The sequence below is a fragment of the Halichoerus grypus genome, chromosome 15, assembly GCF_964656455.1.
Source record: "Halichoerus grypus chromosome 15, mHalGry1.hap1.1, whole genome shotgun sequence".
NCBI classification, from domain to species: Eukaryota; Metazoa; Chordata; class Mammalia; order Carnivora; family Phocidae; genus Halichoerus; species Halichoerus grypus.
The window spans coordinates 42,433,480-42,453,509 of NC_135726.1; the positions used below are offsets into that span (position 1 = coordinate 42,433,480).

Consider the following 20,030-nt stretch of genomic DNA (forward strand, 5'->3'; position numbering starts at 1 on the left):
ATGACCTGAGCCGAAGGCAGACGCTTAACGACTGAGCCACCCAGGCGCCCCAATTTTATGCATATATTTTAATGAAATATTTTAAGCATATAGAGAAATAAAGAAGAATAATGCAAACCTGTCACTCAGAACTACCCAATCTTAACATTTTACCATGTTTGCCTGAGACTTTCTTCTAAGAAGTAAAGTATATTGGAATAGACTGGAGGGGCGCCTGGGTGGCTCAGTCAGTTAAGCATCCAACAGTTGGTTTCAGCTCAGGTCACGATCTCAGGGTCATGGGATTGAGCCCCACATAGGGCTCTGTGATCAGTGTCTGCTGGAGATTGTCTCCCTCCCCCTCTGCTCCTCCCCTGCTCATGCTCTCTCTAAAATAAATAAAATCTTAAAAAAAAAAAAAAGAATAGAATGGAATCCCCTGTGCCCCTCTCTGATCCCCTAAATAACTCTCTGATCCTTTAAATTAAGGATTAGAACTTCAACATATGAATGGGGGGGGGGCACAAAAATTCAGTCCATAGCATAAGCCAATTGTCCCATTATCCTTTTTTGAACAGTCTATCCCTTTTGCACTGGCCGATAATGCTACCTTTGCTATATTCTAAGTTCCCATATATGTGTGGCCTGTTTCTGAGCTCTACTCTATTTCAACAGTCTAGACCAGTGCCATCCAACAGATATATGAGAAATGTAATTACATATACACTATGCATAGTCACATATGTAATTTAAAATTTTCTAGTAGCCACATGAAAAAGCAAACAGGTGAAATTAATTTTAATAATACATTTATCCTAATATATCCAAAATATTGTATTTTTAACATGTGATCAATATTTTAAAATTTTATTAATGACATATTTTACACTCTTTTTTACTCCTACTAAATCTTCAAAATTTGGTGTGTATTTTACATTCACTTTTCAATTCATACTAGCCACATTCAAGGGTTTAAAAGCCACATATGGCTAGTGGCTATTATACTGGACAGAGCAGGGCTAGACCACATTAGTTTACATGACTACAGCTTCATAATAAGCCTTGATATCTCATAGAGAAAGGCCTCCCTCCTTGTTCTCCAAAATTGTCTGGTTATTCCTAATCTTTTTTGCAATATCCCATAAATTAAAATCAGTTCCTCAATTCCATAAAAATCCTTTTGGGATTTTTAGTAGAAATTCACTAAATTTATGGATTGGAGAGTCAACATCTTGATAATAATGAATCTCATCATCCATGGACATGGTATGTCTTTCCATGTATGTCTTCTTTGATGTCCTCCAATTAAATTAAATAGATTATAAACAACTTTTATTAAACATTATTTGTATATTCTGTATAGATTTTCTCCTGTTGTGAATGGGGCTTCCATTGCCCCTGGTCTGCTCCATTTACCATACATGAGTGTAGTTTCACTGAGCTATCAGAGAGGAATATGAAAAATGGGCACAGAAAAAGAATCTGAGCCTCCATCTCAAGTGGTGCAATGGAGAATATAAACACCTGTCTTGCAGGACTCCCATTTACATGCTGCCTTCAGTATTTTTGCCATACTGCATACTAATGGACCACCACTTACTGCTGGCCTACATGGTGTCTTTGTGAGAATTAGAAAAAGGCACCCAGTAGGTACAACAGTCCTATGCCAGGGCACATGGCTTGGTAAGTAGCTCACAGGCTATTTATCAGCCCCAGTTTGCCAACATCTCACTCTCCTGGGCAGAGTACCTATGCAATAATCTGCGTAATTGTACACAAAGGCTCTACTGTTAGTATTTGACATATTCCTTTAAACACCTACTCTCTTTTCAAATTTATTTTTAAAAGAACCCTTATTACAACTTTAAATATAAAAACAGTATACTCCAGGGTGCCTGGATGGCTCAGCTGGTTCAGTGTCTGACTCTTGATTTGGGCTCAGGTCATGATCTCGATGCTGTGTGATCAAGCCCTGTGTCAGGCTCCCTGCTCACTGGGGAGTCTGCTTCTCCCTCTCCCCCTCCCCCTGCTTGTGCTCTCTTTTACTCTCTCTCTCAAATAAATAAAAATCTTTTTTAAAAATTGCAAAAACAGTGGACATTATGTAAAACCTTGCTAGATACTACTGACTGCCAAACATTCTGAGCTTGAGCCTGAGACCTCTTAAAAAAGAGAAAATTAGATGGGGCACCTTGGTAGTACAGTCAGTTAAGCGTCCGTCTCTTGGTTTCGGCTCAGGTTGTGATCTCAGGATCATGAGATCGAGCCCCACATCATGCTCCACGCTTAGTGCAGAGTCTGCTTGAGTTTCTTTCTCCCTCTCCCCCTGCTCCTTCCCCCCACACCTGTGGGCTCTCTCTCTCAAATAAATAAATAAATAATAAAAAATTTTAAAAGAGAAAATTAGCAACTATTAAAGAGCATCAAGTAAACTTACCCTTGATACAATCAGATAAATGAAATATGAATAAAAACTGAATTACTTTCTTACTATGAAACAATATTCCAACATGCTTTCTTGGGAAAATGCCAGGACAACACGTATAAGTAAGTACATTATGAATTCTGTTATGGCTAATGATAAAAAACAGCCCCTATTTGAGAGCATCTTTGGTTCAGGTACTGTGATAACTTCTATTCATCCTCATCCCACTTTCATGTTCATGATAACTACAGGCAACCAATTACAACCAATGCTCACAATAACTATTGATATCGGGGCGCCTGGGTGGCTCAGTTGGTTAAGCGACTGCCTTCGGCTCAGGTCATGATCCTGGAGTCACAGGATCGAGTCCCGCATCGGGCTCCCTGCTCGGCAGGGAGTCTGCTTCTCCCTCTGCCCTCTTCCCTCTCATGCTCTCTGTCTCTCATTCTCTCTCTCTCAAACAAATAAATAAAATCTTAAAAAAAAAAAAAAAAAAAAAAAAAATAACTATTGATATCATTAGCCCCATATTTTGCAGATGAAGAAACTGAGGCTCAGTTGGCCAACGTGAGGTTATACAGATGTCAGAATTTATTCTAACATTCTCCTCTTTAGCCACTATACCCACTGTAAAATAAATATGCCTGGGTTAAGGGTTATATCACAACCCACAGATGCAGAGATTCCATACTTCATTTCCCCCAAAGGAAAAGTCACCATGACAGCCACATGGGCCCTACACTGAATTTCCTCGGTCTGGTCCAGCCAGAACTGTCTCTGCTGCAGGCCCTCCTGGGGACTGCCTCAAGGAGGCCCCTGAGCTCCCTGCAAGGCCTCTTAGGGGAAGAGCCTAGCATGAAAAAGGCTACATATAATCTCTTCCTGGACCCCAGAGACAGCTCTACAACAATTCAGGTATTTGACTTGTTGAATTCAATTATTACTGCAGCCCAAATAATCCTTCTATGAGGCCCTAACCAGAACAACTGGATAATGTGATTTTGCTAGGACAGAGTCACAAGAAAACAAAATTGTTTCTGGTTTCTGACACAATCGGTTCTACATGAGCGAGTACAAAAGTAAAGACACCTTGGACAGAAACCCCATGAGAGCCAGGATGCCATACGGTCAGAATGAAGCTGGGAAGGGACCCTCCTTCTGCTCCTCAGACGAGATGCCGGCAGAGCTCCAACCCCTCTACACCCAAGACAGAGGTGACAAGGATGGGCTCTGATGCAGGAAGTAACAACCTAGCTGGTAGGCAAGGAATGTGCATCTGCAGAGTAAAACCAACCCAGAGCAGTGCTGAGACAGGTAAGGACCAGAGAAGGGAGCAGCAGGGAAGGGGGCTGGGGTGGGGAGCAGAGGAAGCAGGAACAGGTTCCTGTGGGCACAGAAAACCCAAGAGTAAAAAAAATTTTTTTTTTTTAATTGTTTGGTCAACTTTTTAATTTTGAGGCAATTATACATGGACATGCAGTTGTAAGAAATAATATAGGGAGATCTCATGTCCCCTTTACCCAGTTTCCCCAATAATAACATCTTGCAAAACTAGCACAGTATCACACAAGGATATTGACATTGATGCAGTAAAGATATAGGACTTTTCCGTCACCACAAGAATCCATCATGTTGACCCTGAATGGCCATGTCCACTTCCTTCCCATCCTCATTCTCCCCATAACCTCCTGGGAACTACTAATCTGTTCTGTATCCCTATAGTTTAAAAAAAATTTTTTAATTGATGAGAAGATGAGTCCAGGGAAATAACAGGAATCCAAACAGTGCTGGTCAGAGAGGGACAGCAGGGTGAGAGGAGGCCCCTGAATGCCACATCCAAACATTCAGTCCAAATGCATGAAACACGCAAGACTCGGAGCAAGCACTGCTGGTGAATGGGACAGAGCTTGCTGGGTTTCAGTCCCAAGTCATCTTGTTTTCTCTTGGACATCATTCCTTTTGGTTGCCAATGACTGAACCCTCTGTCCAGGAGTAGGGATTCGAAGAGCACTGTCCAATGCTCTTCTCAAACTTTTTGTCCCGGTGCTTAAAACATATAAGAATCCAATACAATCAGGTGCTTAATGCCAGAATGGAATTCTTAAATAGGCGGTAAATACTTAACACAGGTTAACACCTTCACAAGTTTTACTTGCAAGAATTCGTTTTATATCATGAAAAGTAAACTGACTGTTCCTTATAAAACTGGAAAGAGGAGTAAATCCTCTTCTAAAACTCCTTTTAAAAAAAATTCCACCTCTGCCTAAGCTCAAATGGTTGGATGATTTACAGCAAATCCAGGGAAATTAGTCAGAGATACCAAATACCCCCTGAACACGAGTTATCTGAGGTTAACTCTATGAACAGGAGAGCCAGGCAAGATCTCAAACTAGTACCGGACATTTCATGGGGTGGTGTGCGCACTTGTGGTTTTGTGGTCTACAACCGTCCCATGAGGCTGGGTGGTCAGGTGTCCCCATCTGGTGACAGTGTGCAGCCTGGCTCAGCAGAATCCAGCATAGGAACGTCTGTGCCTCCCAGAGATAAACCCCCAGCTGAAATCTCACTGCTATAGCTGTTCTCACTCTTTGGTGAGGGCGCTCACCAAAGACCCACACCAGGCATATTTTCCAAAGGATGAGCATTATTCTCCAACCAGTTTAATTTGCGATGAAGAAGGGAAAGGCAAAAAGGGAAAACTTTCTAATTCATCTGTTTAATAGCAAATGGAAGCAACTGGATGATGTAATGTATATTACAGTCATTTATGTCCTCCTGGCCTGTACCATTTATGGATCCTATCCATATTTTTCTCAAAGCTCTTCTTCAAAGTGTCCAGTCTGTGCCTGGCCACGTGGCTCACGGTAGGCATGCTGTAACTGTTCGTCCACTAGAACAAGATGATAGTGGGGTGTTAGAGGAAGCTCAAGCTCCCAGGGAGGGGTCATCTCTCACAGAAGCTGGAAATCCACTGCCCATATCCAGGGGAGGGTGAGGGGCTGGCCCCAGGCAGCCATGCAGGCACCAGCAGAAAGTCAGAAACAAACTATAAACTCAGAGCTGGCTATGACAGCTGGAATGTGGAGAGTCACACAGGGAGGGAAGGCCTCAGAGCTGGAAGAGGGGTGTGACCACTAAGGGAGCAGGAGAGTTTGGAGGAGCACCACCACCCCTGGATTTGGGTCTGAATCCTTTCTAGATCTATCCTCACATGGTCACGTTCCTCTGCTCCTCTAGTAGAGGATTGAGTTACCGGACACCAACCTAATCCTGGCAATTCATAAACAAAGGGAGAGACCCACAGAAACACTAACAGTGCAGATGTGTGAATAACAAAGACCCAGGAATTGCGCTCATGAGCCCAACACAGTCCAAGAGCCACAAGGAAACACAATCAAGCCCTTGACCCCCAGGCCCTATGCAGACAGTACTGTTTGCTCTGCCAGTGAAGCTGCCAGGCAGGATGATTTCTGGTGGCAAGCCAGAGCGAGGAGAGCTCACCCAAGGGATCTGCTCAACTTCAGAGCCTCAACTGCTTTCCTGCCACTGAGGCTAGTACACAAGCATCTGTCCCTGCTCCCATCCTGCACTTCTCCTTCAGAGGCCTCTGCCCTCCTGATCTCACTCAGACTGGTCCACAGGAAAGATGGCAAAGCAATCTTTCCAACACTGAGGTCTACTATGGGGCAGGAGTCCCCCTTATCCTCAGTTTTGCTTTCCAGTTTCACTTTTCCGTGGTCAACCGGGGTTTGGAAACAGAATATCTGCCTTCTGACATATTGTCAGGAGGTCAGTAGCAGCTAACATTACACTCAGTACCTATATCGTTCCCCTCACTTCACCTCATCACCGAGGCATTTAATCACCTCACATCATCACAAGAAGGGTGAATACAGCACAAGATATTTTGAGAGAGAGAGAGAGAGAGACACCACGTTTACATAACTTTCATCACAGTATATTGTTTTTTGTTTTTTGTTTTTAAAGATTTTATTTATTTATTTGACAGAGAGAGACACAGCGAGAGAGGGAACACAAGCAGGGGGAGTGGGAGAGGGAGAAGCAGGCCTCCCGCCGAGCAGGGAGCCTGATGCGGGGCTCGATCCCAGGACCCTGGGATCATGACCTGAGCCGAAGGCAGACGCTTAACGACTGAGCCACCCAGGCGCCCCTCATCACAGTATATTGTTAATAATTATTCTATTTTGTTAGTTATTTTTGTTAATTTCTTACTGTGCCTACTTTACATATTGAACTTATCATAGGTATGTAGGTATAGGAAAAAAAAACGGAGTATAGGGTTTGGTACTATCCGAGGTTTCCAGCATCCACTGGGGGTCTTGGAACACATCCCCCATGGACTAAAGGCAGGGGGGGGGTTCCACATTCTTCCAGGACTTCCCCTCCACTCCCTACTAAATGAACTCTCAATTTCTCTTCCTGGCATTAAGGGCCTCTCATTCTGGCCTGCCACCCATCTCTGTAGCTTCGTATCCCTCTGCTGTCCCTAAAGCTCCCCAATGTGATGGGTTCTCCCTCCTTCTATCTATTTTGTCTTGAAAACTTCTCTTTCCCTGTCAAGGCCCCCATCTGGTCAGTGGGTGGCTAAGACCCTCCACCATGGAGAATGGCCAAGGCCAGGAGCGTCCAAGTCCTGGCCACAAATGGCCCCAAATCTATAGATTAAAGGACAGAGCGCAGAGTGAGAGGGAGCCCTGGGGCCCAGCGCTCTGGATCTTCTGAACCGCCTCAATACCATGCTGGGGAAGGTGGACTCAAAACGCTAATATCGCACTAAGATACCCTGCTCTTCTCTGGGGCTGGTGGGAGGGTGAGTTAATCAAAATAAGGGCCTCTTCCCATGAAACCCATAAACTTGGAAAACCGCAGCTCGCATGCAAACCAGTAGACCCTCCAGTCTCACCAGCCCCTCCTTCCCTGAATGTCCTAAACCCTCAATGAAGACGCGTCGTTTGCTCCGTGGCCCCGCACCGGCTGCTAATGCCCCAGTCGCCAACATCTGCAGGGGCCATGCCCAGCTCGCGCGCCTTGGGCAGTCTATGTTCAACGAAAAGAACTGAACAGACCCAGAGTCCGGAACATCTCTTGGTGCCTAAGTTTTCCTGGAGTAATTTTTACCCAGCAGAACGAAGAGCCCCGGCCCCTCAAGAGGCTGGCAGGCAGGGATTCCCTCCTCCCTCCCCTGCGCCTTCACCACCCCCGGGGACCACAAGGCCCCAGGCTCCGGACCCCCACCCACATCCTCCCCCTCCAGCGGCCCCGCCAGGCGGTCCGCAAACCACGGAGGTCACTCAGCTCTTGAACGACTGCCCCGCCCACTGCCCCCAAGTCCGAGCTCCCAGGACCCCGCACCCGCTGACCCGTCCTGTAGTCGCGGGGGTCAGAGGGCGCATTCTTCGCCACCCCGCACTCCAGGGGCAGAGAGAACCCAGCTGCCGACGGGACCCGCAGAGCGCGGGCGGGGCGGTCCAGCCAGCGAGGAGCTAGGGTCTTGGGGTGCCGCCCAGGGGCAGCCAGCCCTGCCTGGGGGCGCCGCGGGGCGCTAGCCGCGAAGAGGAAAGAGCCCCTCCCCCTTCCAGCTCCGGGGCCCCGCCCGGCCTCTAGGCCCCGAGGCGCAGCCGTCCTGAGGGAAGGGAGGCACGGGATGACACAGGAGCGAGGACACTTACTTAAAAGGCTACATAGTTTCACTCCCTGTCCTTTTCGGAGCCACGGCGACGCCTCCCGGACCTGGGACTCCCCTCGGTGCCCACCACCCCAGCACAGCGGTTCTGCTCCACCGCCCACCTCTTTACTCCGCCGTTGGGCGGAGCCGCACCTGGTCAGCCCAATGAGCGGCCGTCCTTATCCAGAGTGACGTGTGCGCAGAGCAATCATTGAGTCCTCCCAGCCGGGGTGGGGCTCAGGCGGCGCACAGCGCTTCCTACTCAGGCCGGACCAGCCCTGAGTCGCCGACTGCGCGTGCCTGGAACGGGAGGGGGCGGGGCCGAAGCTGATCTGACACTAGAGGTGGGGTCCAAGCTTGGTCCCTGGAAAGCCGGCTGGATCCGGATGGGGAGACCCGGGAGCTGTCCCGCCCTGCGGATCGCCTTTTACTGCTAGGTTTGGAGGACGGAGGTGCCCAGTCCTATAAGGCACACCACTCCGTCGCTGGCAGGGTCTGGGAGTTAGGGTCCCTGGGTTCTGATTCCCTCACTTGCATGGACGTCGCGTGACCTAGGCCCCCCCTTTTTTTTTTTTACCTGGGCCTCAGTTTCCCCATCTTTACGATACCGGAGGGTTGGAACTGCCAAGCGCTAGTATTCCAGAACTGTAATGGGGAGAGGAGCAGGGCGAGATGGGGGACCTACACGTGATCTCCCCGCGCGGGGCCCCGCCCATCCCCGGTCTAAGGGATGGAAGTGCCCTCCGAGGACGGGCGGGGGTGGGCGGATCCTAAGAAACCCGACCCAGCAGCCCTTAGCAGTAGCTAAGGCGGAGCGCGCGCCTCGGCGGCCGGCTATCCCAGGCGACGGCACCTGAGAAGGATGGGGACCACAACCCAGGCTTCGCAGAGAGCCACCTTGCAGGCGAGAGCTGTGCAGCGACTCGGCGTGTGACTCTGAGCGAATCGAGGGAGGATGGACGAGGGGATGGGAGATCGCTAACGGGGCTCCCTCTCTGCGTCCGGTCCGCAGAGGTGCACGTCGCAGGTCTCCAGAGGCTCCGTCGACAACAGCGGCAGCACCGAGCTAGTGTCGGGCCATGAGGAGCGCGCGGGCCGCCCGGCCCCGGGCCGCCGTCGGGGCTGACAGCGTCCTGCCGCGCTGAGGGCGTGGACCGGAGAGGGGCGCGGGCGGCCGGGCCGCGCCGAAGCGCACAGCCATGGCGAGGGAGGAGTGCAAGGCACTGCTGGATGCTCTCAACAAGGCGACCGCATGCTACCACCACCTGGTGCTGACCGTCGGCGGCTCGGCGGACTCGCAGAACCTGCGTGAGGAGCTGCAGAAGACGCGCCAGAAGGCGCAGGAGCTGGCGGTGGCCACCCGCGCCCAGCTGACGGCCGCGCTGCGCGACCGGGGCCTGGGCGCCGAGGAGCGCGCCGAGTTCGAGCGCCTCTGGGTGGCCTTCTCCGGCTGCCTGGACCTGCTGGAAGCCGACATGCGGCGCGCACTGGCCCTGGGCACCGCGTTCCCGCTGCACGCGCCGCGGCGGCCGCTGGTGCGCACCGGTGTGGCGGGCGCCGCGGCGGGCGTAGCGGCGCGCGCCCTGAGCGCCCGCAGCTTGCGGCACGAGGCGGAGGGCGACTTCGACGTGGACGACCAGCGCGAGCTGGAGCGCGAGATCCTTCAGGTGAGCGAAATGATCCACGACATGGAGATGAAGGTCAACGTGCCCCGCTGGACGGTGCAGGCCCGGCAAACGGCGGGCGCCGAGCTCCTGGCCAGCACCAGCGCCGGCGCCTCCTCGGTGGCCGCCGTGTCCGTCCAGGAGCGCACGGGGCCCTGCGACCCGAGCAAGGCCCTGGCCGCCACCGTTTTCAGCGCCGTGCTGCTGGCGGCTGTGGCCCTGGCCGTCTGCGTGGCGAAGCTGAGCTGACCGGCACACGACTTTTCCTGTCACTACCCCTTCCTCCCCGGAGACATCCCTCGGGAACGACGGCAATCGCCTGGACTCGGGATGGGAGTGGGATCTGGCACGTTTAAGGGAAGGGGTTCTAAAACCGTGTGTGTGTGTGTGTGTGTGTGTGTGTGTGTGTGTGTACATGGTTTCCTCTTGCTGGCCCAGGAGGAGTTAATTTTGCGCGGGCAGCCAGGGCATTACCGCTAATGTATGCAGCAGCTTTATCCCCTATTAATAGAAAACCGTCCACAGTGACCCCAGATTCCCCCGAGCTAATGGGTGACCACGTGTGCTGCTGGGGTATGTTTACACGGATTCTCAGTTTGGTGCCCCCAACCCTACCAACGATCCCCACTCTCCGCGTGGGGCAGTTTGAAAGGGGGATGAGGTGAAGTGAGGTCGGGGGAGGGGAGTTGTTTTGCTCTGTGTGGGTGGTGATTTTGTTTCCTGGACAATACTGTAAGAAGATGTAAGCAGGTTTTATTACCTTAATCCTTTGGGGGCTAAACTTAGGACAGTGTGCAAAGAGAAGTCTGTGCAAAGTGCTTTCACCATGGCGCACCATTGAGCTTCTTGGCAGGGTTTATCCATTAGTTCCGAAAAGCACCTAGAAGAGGTTTGGGTTTGGGGTTTGGTAACCTCCCCCACAAGTGCTGACCCTACTTAGGAAACCAGAGAAGACACGTCGAACCCGCCCCCACGGGTTTGGATCCACTGCACCCACTCGCCTGTTGAAAAGGGGTCCCCTGGGTAAGCCTGGAAGGCGCACAAGCTTTGGGAATGGACATATGCTATTCAAACAGGCACTTTCTCCTTTGCCGGGGTTTATTTTTGTTCCAGAATTAGACCAGAGTTTTTTATCCTCCCTTGGGGGAGGGCTGCAGAATCCTCTTTGGAGCCCTTAATCCTATCTATCCCTTGGAATCTGCCTGCTGGCTAGTAGGAGAGCTGGCTTTGGAGGAAGATACCCAGCTCTCTGACCCTCACACTGACCCCTGAGAGGGTAAACCTCACGCCCACGCCGTTGGAGCTGATTAGCCCTGAGACTGGGTTAGAAGGCAAGAGCTTCCACTCGGAAATTTCAGCAGCGTTTTAAAAACAAGATCATAGAGAAAGAAAAACCATATAACCATATGATGCCCTATCAAAGCTGGTTTTTTATAGAGGACATTTGGCCACAAAATCATACGTGCCAATGAGTCAAACACAGTGGTCTTTACTTACAACCTTTAGTTAATAAATATACATCTATTATTAAAATAGACCTTCTTGAAGGCAGGAGGTCGTAGCATAAACTACTGGAACCACGGTGTACATAACAGAGGTTGAATGACCCCTACTTCTTTTGCTCAGTAAATAAATAAGGTGGAAACCCCTGGGTCCCAGGCTGAGCAGAGCCACCACTTGCCACCTGTAGTGCAGAGAGAACATAGTTGGGGAAATAAGGCTGAGAAAGCACATACATTTAACTCTCAAAAGGTAATTAGGAATAAAACCCAGAGACTTTGGCTGAAAACTGACAAGGATTTTTTTTTCTTTTTTACCCTGAAAGTGGGAAAGAGGACTAGGAGGAGGGAAATGACAGTTTCACAAAGGCAGCTTGGAGGGCCACGGGGTAAGGGCAGGTAGCAGGAGTGCAGCCTTGGCTTCAGCCCTGAGGGCCACCTTTCCAGCCCAGCTTCCTCCCCCTCCTCCTCAGCACACAGATTCCAGTACCTCAGAGTGAAAAATGGATCTGTGTGTGTGTGTGTGTGTGTGTGTGTGTGTGTGTGAGAGAGAGAGAGAGAGAGAGAGAGAGAGATAATGGTTTTAAAACACCCACAGGGTCTTAAGCCGATTAGAAGCTTTATGATCTTAACTAATAAAAGAAACACCTCCGGCCTCATCTGAATAGGGGCCACTCAAATTCTTTTGTACCTGCGCACTCAGGGTAACTTCACAGATGACACAAAATTTTCCTAACTCCCTTCCCCAAAATCTCAGCTCTCCCAGACAAGAGGAGGCTGGGCATTTTGTGACCCAATGTTGGCAACTAACCTTTAATAGCACACCCTAAATATATTCTCCTGTTTCCAATACAGTGACTCTTCTGTTCTTATCAAGTTGTTTTGGTTCAGAACGATGACAAAAAGTTGTTCAGCAGAACCTACTGAAGAAAAAACCCATCCAATGTTGTGTAATCCATAGAGAGCACTTGGGACAAATGTCTTGTCACCCTTTCCACCCACTTGGCAAATCCTTGGGTATTTAATTATATGTGCAATCAGATGTGTACCTAATTCCAAGAGTCCTCTGCTCACCGAAATTAGGTATAAAATGTTGCACCCACACACACAAAAAAAAGCTGAATTACAATGAACATATTTATCCTGTGGACCTGTTAACCTGAACAACTCTGTGTTCGAAAGTTTTAAGCGTTAGGAATATTCGGTACTATTTGGAATTCTAACATTGCCTACTAGAACTTTCGCTATGTGATGCACGCAGAATCACTTTCTGCTTGAGCAATAAGCTGCTGTCACTCTATCTGCTCTCATTTCTATGTATATAATTAAAGACATTGCTTTCTGATAGAAGCCTGATTCTATATAGGTGTTTGATACCAAAGTCATTAGTTTTCTAAAAACACTTGGTATGATTTTATACCATGATACAAGTATAGGGAAAAAATTCAAAATGTTTAACATAGGGTATATATGATGAGGTCAACGTTAGAGTCCATGGCAAAAAAACCCATCTAATTTCCCAAATTAAAGATACAACTTAAAGGATAGATCTTTATATCCAAAGTTAAATGCTATGAAAAGTACCTGTAAAGAGAAAATATCCCTGACTTCTCTCCTGGGAAAAACAGTACTGTTTTATCTGATTTGGAGAAGACAAGCAATTGGAATGTCAAAGCACTTATGGAAACTTTAAATTATTGTTAGTAGTGGAAAAAACCAAAACACTAATGTTTGTAGAAGAGAAAAAAAATGCCTGACAAATTCATATTTTATGTGCTCAAAGAACTTAATGCTTTTAAATGCTGCAAGGGAAAGATTTTTGGTAAGGAAAATTAGAGCATAACCTGCGTGATTTACTTAAGGTTTACAGTAAACTACATAAGACATGTGTAATGTCAAATGACAAGTAGTTTTGGTTAAAGAGCGCTTTGGTTTGCGTGAGGATCCTGATGATGCTGCATCTTCTGTTTCAACCTGCACATTGATACATTTTTAGCTACTCTGTTGCTTTTCAGATACAGCTCTCCCTTCTGTAATGAATGCTTGTTAAGGGTGCGAGCCCTGACATGTGAGCCTGTAGGTCAGCCTGAGAAGTAAAGAACTTGAGACTCTCCTCTGTCTTCCTTTGGGGAATGCCTCCTCCCTCAAGGCCAGATCAGCTATGATGGACAGGGCCTCTGCCTCTTTTTCCAAGTACCTCAGAGAAGTCATTGACCTCCCTGTGCCTGGGTTCCCTCCATGGTGAAATGGGGGGAGCCCTGACCGATGGACTCAAAGGTCCCTTCCAGAGTTTAAAACATTTAACAGAATGCAGTTAAACGAGAAAGGATTATTCCAGTTTGGGGGTTTTTGGTTGTTACTGTTAGTTTGGGTACATATGGAAATGAAATGTTACAGTTTGGTGGTTATTATCTAAAATTCCATATAAGGTTAAAAAAATCAGAATGAACTGAGCTTACTATGATTTTATTTTTTTTTTTTTAAAGATTTTATTTATTTATTTGACAGAGAGAGACACAGCGAGAGAGGGAACACAAGCAGGGGGAGTGGGAGAGGGAGAAGCAGGCTTCCCACCGAGCAGGGAGCCTGATGTGGGGCTTGATCCCAGGACCCTGAGATCACAACCTGAGCCGAAGGCAGACGCTTAATGGCTGAGCCACCCAGGCACCCCTGAGCTTACTATGATTTTAGTCCATATCAGAATTAGTGGATGGGGTGCCTGGGTGGCTCAGTTGGTTAAGCGACTGCCTTCGGCTCAGGTCATGATCCTGGAGTCCTGGGATCGAGTCCCACATCTGGCTCCCTGCTCAGCGGGGGGTCTGCTTCTCCCTCTGACCCTCTTCCCTCTCGTGCTCTCTGTCTCTCATTCTCTCTCTCAAATAAATGGGTAAAATCTTAAAAAAAAAAAAAAAAAGAATTAGTGGATGGACTTAAAAGCAAATTTGTATAAATGCTACTTATTTATAGTATTTAAATTAGATTAGGAATTTAAATTCAGACTGTAAATCTGAGTCCGAGAAAGACTACTATTGATTAAATAGTCGGTTTTACCCAGCAATCGGGCCACCTAAACTGATTCTGGGAAATTACAGATGTGAAACTCTGTCATTTATCCTGGAGACTGGGAAAATCCTATTTTGTAAGTAACCTGGAGCCCTCAGAACTATGACTGCATTGGCTGCCTGATGTCAGGAAACACGAGCACAGCGTGGGGGGTTTTGTACATGGCATCAGATCCAAAGTGGAATTAAAGGCTTCATGTCAACTGTTTACCTGAAATTGTTTATTAAATAAAAAAATCAAAGTTAACATGCAGCATTTATAACTTGGCTGGAAAAGACACCCTCAAATAATTCAGCTATCAACTCTTGTGATATATATATATATACATATATATATATATATATATTCTTAATATTCTTTATGCCCATCTGAAGTGAAGTGAAGGTCCTGATCAACATTGTTACCCTTCACAGACTTCATTACATAAAGAGATGCTCAGAAGTACTCCAGGATTATAAATCTCCAAGTGCTTCTGTACAGTATGATTATACTCATCTTGTAATGCAGGACGGAATTGGGAAGAACAGTAGGTCTCCACACGAACAATCTTTGGCTGTGGTCCACACAGATCAAAGTCATATTCAAATACTATTTCTTTGGCTCTTAAGAACTGACCAGAAGTACAGGAACTGACCACATGCTGCAGCCCTGTGTCCTCGGGGACAAGATGGATTTCTCGAAAAGCATTCCCCCCCGCCTTTCATTTACTTATTTTCACCTCATTCCACAGAGGATTTGGGGCGTTTTCATCGCAGTACTATGAGATCTTGGGCATCCTTGTTTGTTGCTGTTTATAACCTTAGACTTATATGACAAAGGTAAACAAGCCAAATGACAGCTCCCATTGGCAAAATGATTTTGAAGAGTCCTTTTAATATGCTCTTGCCAGAAAGCGAAGTTGAGTGTCCCCTGCCTGTATGGATGTGTTAGGCATATAGAGGTGTACAAGGAAATATACAGAAATGAAAATATCTGTGAAGGTGGTGGGATTATGAATGGTGTTATATTGTTTTTTTTTTTTTTTTTTTAAATATTTTATTTATTTATCTGACAGAGAGAGACACAGCAAGAGAGGGAACACAAGCAGGGGGGTGGGAGAGGGAGAAGCAGGGTTCCCGCCGAGCAGGGAGCCCGATGCGGGGCTCGATCCCAGGACCCTGGGACCATAACCTGAGCTGAAGGCAGCCGCCCAACTGACTGAGCCACCCAGGTGCCCCTATATTGTTTTTATAATAAAATTTTGAATGCTTTTATCATCTAGAAAGTATTACTGTTATTACAATATAAATTTTAACACTGAGGGTCTCAAGGTATAATGAGAAACAATTCCAGAACCTTCTCCCCTAAAGCAAAGCAAAACAGTTTTGGAATCCTACCCCAGGGAATCAGAAGTTTTGAAATGTAGTATCAAGACACTATAGCCTTGAGGTTAAGAGCACTAACTATGGAATAAGGTACACCTGAGTTCAGATCCGATCTCATTAAGTTCTTCAATGTCTCTGACCTCAATGTCCTTATCTTTGCAATGGGAGTAATAATCAGGTATACTTCATCAGGATATCGAAATAAAACTTTTTCTGGGCCAGGGCTCAATAAATGTTGGCTGCCACTGCTATTGTTATTTATCAAAGTACTTTAGAAGTCCCAAAATCAGATAATTGGGGAAAAGAAACTATATGAAAACATTTACCCCATTAACTTAGGTAAAATCTGCTAAAAATCAATTTGAAGGTCAAAATTAGATACACTTGCAAAATGACAAGGTAATACAAAGATCAAGTACAGATGGCTTATCTGGAAGTTGGAATCTATGCATTTTTAAAGCCAAACTTATTGAGGTTTAAGTTAAATACAATAACATTTGCCCTTCTCGGGTGAGCAGTTTTGAGTTTTGACAAAGGTATGCAATCATGTAACGACCACCGCAAGCAGGACCACATTTTCATCCCCCTCCCAATGTGCTTTCCTTCCCCCCACCCCCAGGCTCTGGCAACCACTGACCTCATTTCTGTCCCTATAGTTTTGCCTTTTCCAGAATGTCCCATAAATTCAATCTATACATATTTGAGAAAACAATGCTGTGAAACTTTTTAAAACCCTTCTTTTTTTAATGTTATTTTATTTTAAAGATCTTACTTATTTGAGAGAGAGAGCACAAGAGGTGGGGAGGGTCAGAGGGAGAAGCAGGCTCCCCACTGAGCAGAGAGCCCGGACGTGGGACCGGATCCTACAACTCCGGGATCATGACCTGAGCCGAAGGCAGTCACTCAACCAACTGAGCCACCCAGGCGCTCCTAAAACCCTTCTTAAAAAACATTTTGAGACATAATTTTTATATGGTGATTCGTGGCACACAGGATGTTACTGGTCAATCACAGGTGGATTTTGTTTAACCCAGGTGACATGCCTTGGCTTCTAGGAAGGCTGAACAGGTTTTCTGCTACTGTTGAGCGTCCAAGCTGAAGTTCTCTCTCTGTGGCTACCCCCGCAGATTACGTTCTCTTCCTTTCTTTCCATTTTAACTGAAAAGTCTGATAAATAATGGATAACAGAAATGAATTTGGGCTTGCTGAACTTGAGACTGAACTAAAAGACTGTATGGAGCTATAGGTGAGAAGCAACAGGACACGTGGGGAAAGTTTTTTATTTTCAAGGCTTCACATGTTCTAATAAATAAGGACTTTTTAAATTGTAAGTAAAGCTGGGTGGGACCAGTAGAACATAAGAATGAAGAGTCAACTGTCCTTAGCTATGACGCAACTGTGTGAAAGTGCCTCACTCTCTCATGACCAAGTGGCGCATTAACGGCCAGTGCTACTAGGGGATCACTGGGCACACTTACTGTTAGTTGCACTGTGCCCCTGGCAGGACAGGCCTGCGCAGGGAACTCTGAGAATATGCCAGTCGGTTTGGAGAGTTCCTGACACTTGCTGGCTGTGACCTTAAATAAATCACTCTGACCTCTTTCTTGCCCATTTTTCTACACAATTGGAGGCTTGATCCTTTGTGACAGGCATTACGGATAATTTTCCCAGTTTATTATGTCTTAGACTTTTTTTTTTTTTTTAGATTTTATTTGACACACAGAGAGAGCGAGAGAGGGAACACAAGCGGGGGGGGGGGGGTTGGAGAGGGAGAAGCAGGCTTCCCGCGGACCAGGGAGCCCGATGCGGGGCTCGATCCCAGGACCCTGGGATTATGACCTGAGCCGAAGGCTTATCGACTGAGCCACCCACACGCCCGTCTTAGACTTTCTTAGGCTGTTTTTTGTCATGATGAAGTTATAAATATGGAGAGAATGTCCAGTTGACCAATCTTTTTTCCGCTATTGCTTCTAAAGTTTGAGTCAAAGAGGAATTTACCTGTTTTCTTCTAATGCTTGCATGGTTTCATTTTTTTTATCCACTATTACTACAGCCTCCAAGATGACCCCCAATGATCCCCTCACATCCTGGTATTTTGGTGTAGTGCGTGTCCACATTGAATAGAGAAGACCAGTGTAAAAATAGGATACTGTGGAAATGGCAGGTGACTTCTCAGGCTAAGTCATAAGATGCATTGTGGCTTCTTCCTCCCTCTCTCATGGGTCACTCTCTCTGGGGAAAGTTAAATGCCCAGTCTCAAAGACATTCAAGTGGCTCTGTGGAGAGGCCAGTGTGGTGAGGAACTGAGGCCTCCGGCCAACAGCCATACAAGTGGGCCATTGTGGAACTGGATCTCTCAGGCCCAAGCAAGCCCCGGCTGATAGGCTGACCACAACATCATGGGAGATACTGAATGAGAACCACCCTGCTAAGATGTTCTCGAACTCTTGAGCCACAGAAACTGTCAGGTAATGTTCATCATTGTAAGCCACCAAGTTTCAGAGGAATTTGTTAATTGCAATACATTAATATATCCGCAAATTAATTTTTCCTCTGAGCAGATCACATTAGATTTGAATATATTTGTATCCCTTTTGCTACTCCAGGGTCTATTCTTTGCTTCTGTTCTTGTTCTTAACTACAGTTCAGATAACTGAGGTTACAGGATGTGATCTGTGGATACATACATAAACTGGTATCACATAACCACAGAGCCTACTAGGACTAACATAGCCGTGTGCAGTTCTCGAGACTGTTCTGCGTTGGTTAAGATCCAACCAAAGTATACCACTTTGCTACGCACTCTAGAACCTGGTCATCTCACTCAGGAGTGACCAGCCTTTGGGAAAAGTAGCTGATATCAAAATATAAACATTTTTTTTTTATCTACAAAGTGATGGTGTTATTTTACAGTGAATAGTGTGTCCCTTCTTAAGAGACTTAACCACTCTGTCAATAGCTTCTCTTCTGTAAAATGGCAAAAACTATTTCCACCTGATGTGGTTTTGTGAGGATTATACAGCTAATACTTACAAAGTTCCAAAAGCCTCACACACAGTGAATGCTTAATAATATTATTATTATTACAACTTCTAGGATTGAATAACCATTATTTCAATCTTCCAAGCTAGAACTTAACTCCTGTCTCTTGCTCTGCATATTCAACCAATTACCACATTACATCAAGTCTACCTCCTAAATACTCTGTAAATCATTCCCTTCTCCCACCTCACCCTCTCTCCATGGTCACTCTCCTAGTTTAGGCCTTCATTATTTCTTGCCTAGCACAGTCCATGGGTCATCCAATCAAGTCACCATGCTGCTGTTAGGGTGACCTTTGAAGACATGGACTCGATCATATCACCTCCTTTTACAGCTTCCCATGACTCATAGCACTGGAATCACCTGGGGAGTCAGGGAGTGTGAAAATACAGGCTCCAGGGTGCCCCTCCAGACTCTACAATAGATTCTGAAATGATGGGCCTCAGAGCAGAAAGCCACATGAATTTGGGAAGCAGTTCAGGAAGGGATTCCCCAACTGTGGATTCTGTGGACTCAAGGTAGATGAAAGCTGATAGACCCTCCAGTAGGCCATGTGTCCTCCCTTGGCCCCCGTATGTGCTTTTCTCAGTATGTGGACCCGTTTTTTGTTTCTGGAACACAGTCAATACTGGGATTTGCACCTTTAGAAAACTGGCAGTGTCATCTGTGGATTCTCCCCCAGGAAATAACTGACATAAAAATGGTAACTCTTAAATGAGGCCCACCAAAAGAACAGTATATTTCATCCAAATACATAACAAATGTCATAATAGCTATTGTGGGAGAAGCTGTTGGCAACTGATGAGGAGTTGTAAATGAGAAGATTCTGATTTAAACAGGCTCTAAGAGAAAGTAATGCATCTCTTGGAAGTGGGAGTATTACAGCCACTAAGAAAGTGAAGCAGAGAGAAATTCCCATCTCTAGGCCTGGGTTAAGCATCTCCCATGAAAGTGGAAATCATCAAATGACCTCAGATGCTTAAGGTGGTCCCAGGTGCCCTGACAATAAAAGGTGTCCAGAACACAACACAGATCACCCTGAGGAGCAGGGACGCAAGGAGGGCCTTTCGCATTCAGGCTGTGCAGTGGGAAACTCATAATTTGGCATCTGGTTCATCCATCAGTTCCTCATTGGTGGTATCAGGTGAGCCGGCAAAGCTCAGAGACCTACCCTTTGGACCTCCTTCTCTGCCAAAGTTATACACGTTGGTGTCTAGCCGTGTGGTGCAGGGATTAAGTCTTAGTTCTTCGGGGTTTGGTGGGGTAGGTGTCACCAGGCCTGGTGAAATAACTGCATCGCATTTTTAC

General features: G+C 46.8%; 2 protein-coding genes across 5 annotated transcripts in view; one reads left to right on the forward strand and one right to left on the reverse strand.

The window, feature by feature from the left end:
• ANKRD27 (ankyrin repeat domain 27) overlaps positions 1-8,248 on the reverse strand; it is a 48,927-nt gene extending 40,679 nt beyond the window's left edge. For all 4 annotated transcript variants that reach the window (XM_036069004.2, XM_036069003.2, XM_036069005.2 and 1 more), the window contains exon 1: positions 8,095-8,248. The gene's annotated coding sequence lies outside the window, so the exon portion shown is untranslated. The remainder of the gene's footprint in view (positions 1-8,094) is intronic.
• A 169-nt stretch (positions 8,249-8,417) lies between these two features.
• On the forward strand, positions 8,418-12,103 carry RGS9BP (regulator of G protein signaling 9 binding protein). The gene has a single exon (XM_036069021.2). The coding sequence runs from the start codon at positions 9,290-9,292 to the stop codon at positions 10,001-10,003; it is 714 nt and encodes a 237-aa protein (XP_035924914.1). The 5' UTR covers positions 8,418-9,289; the 3' UTR covers positions 10,004-12,103.
• The last annotated feature ends 7,927 nt before the right edge of the window (positions 12,104-20,030 follow it).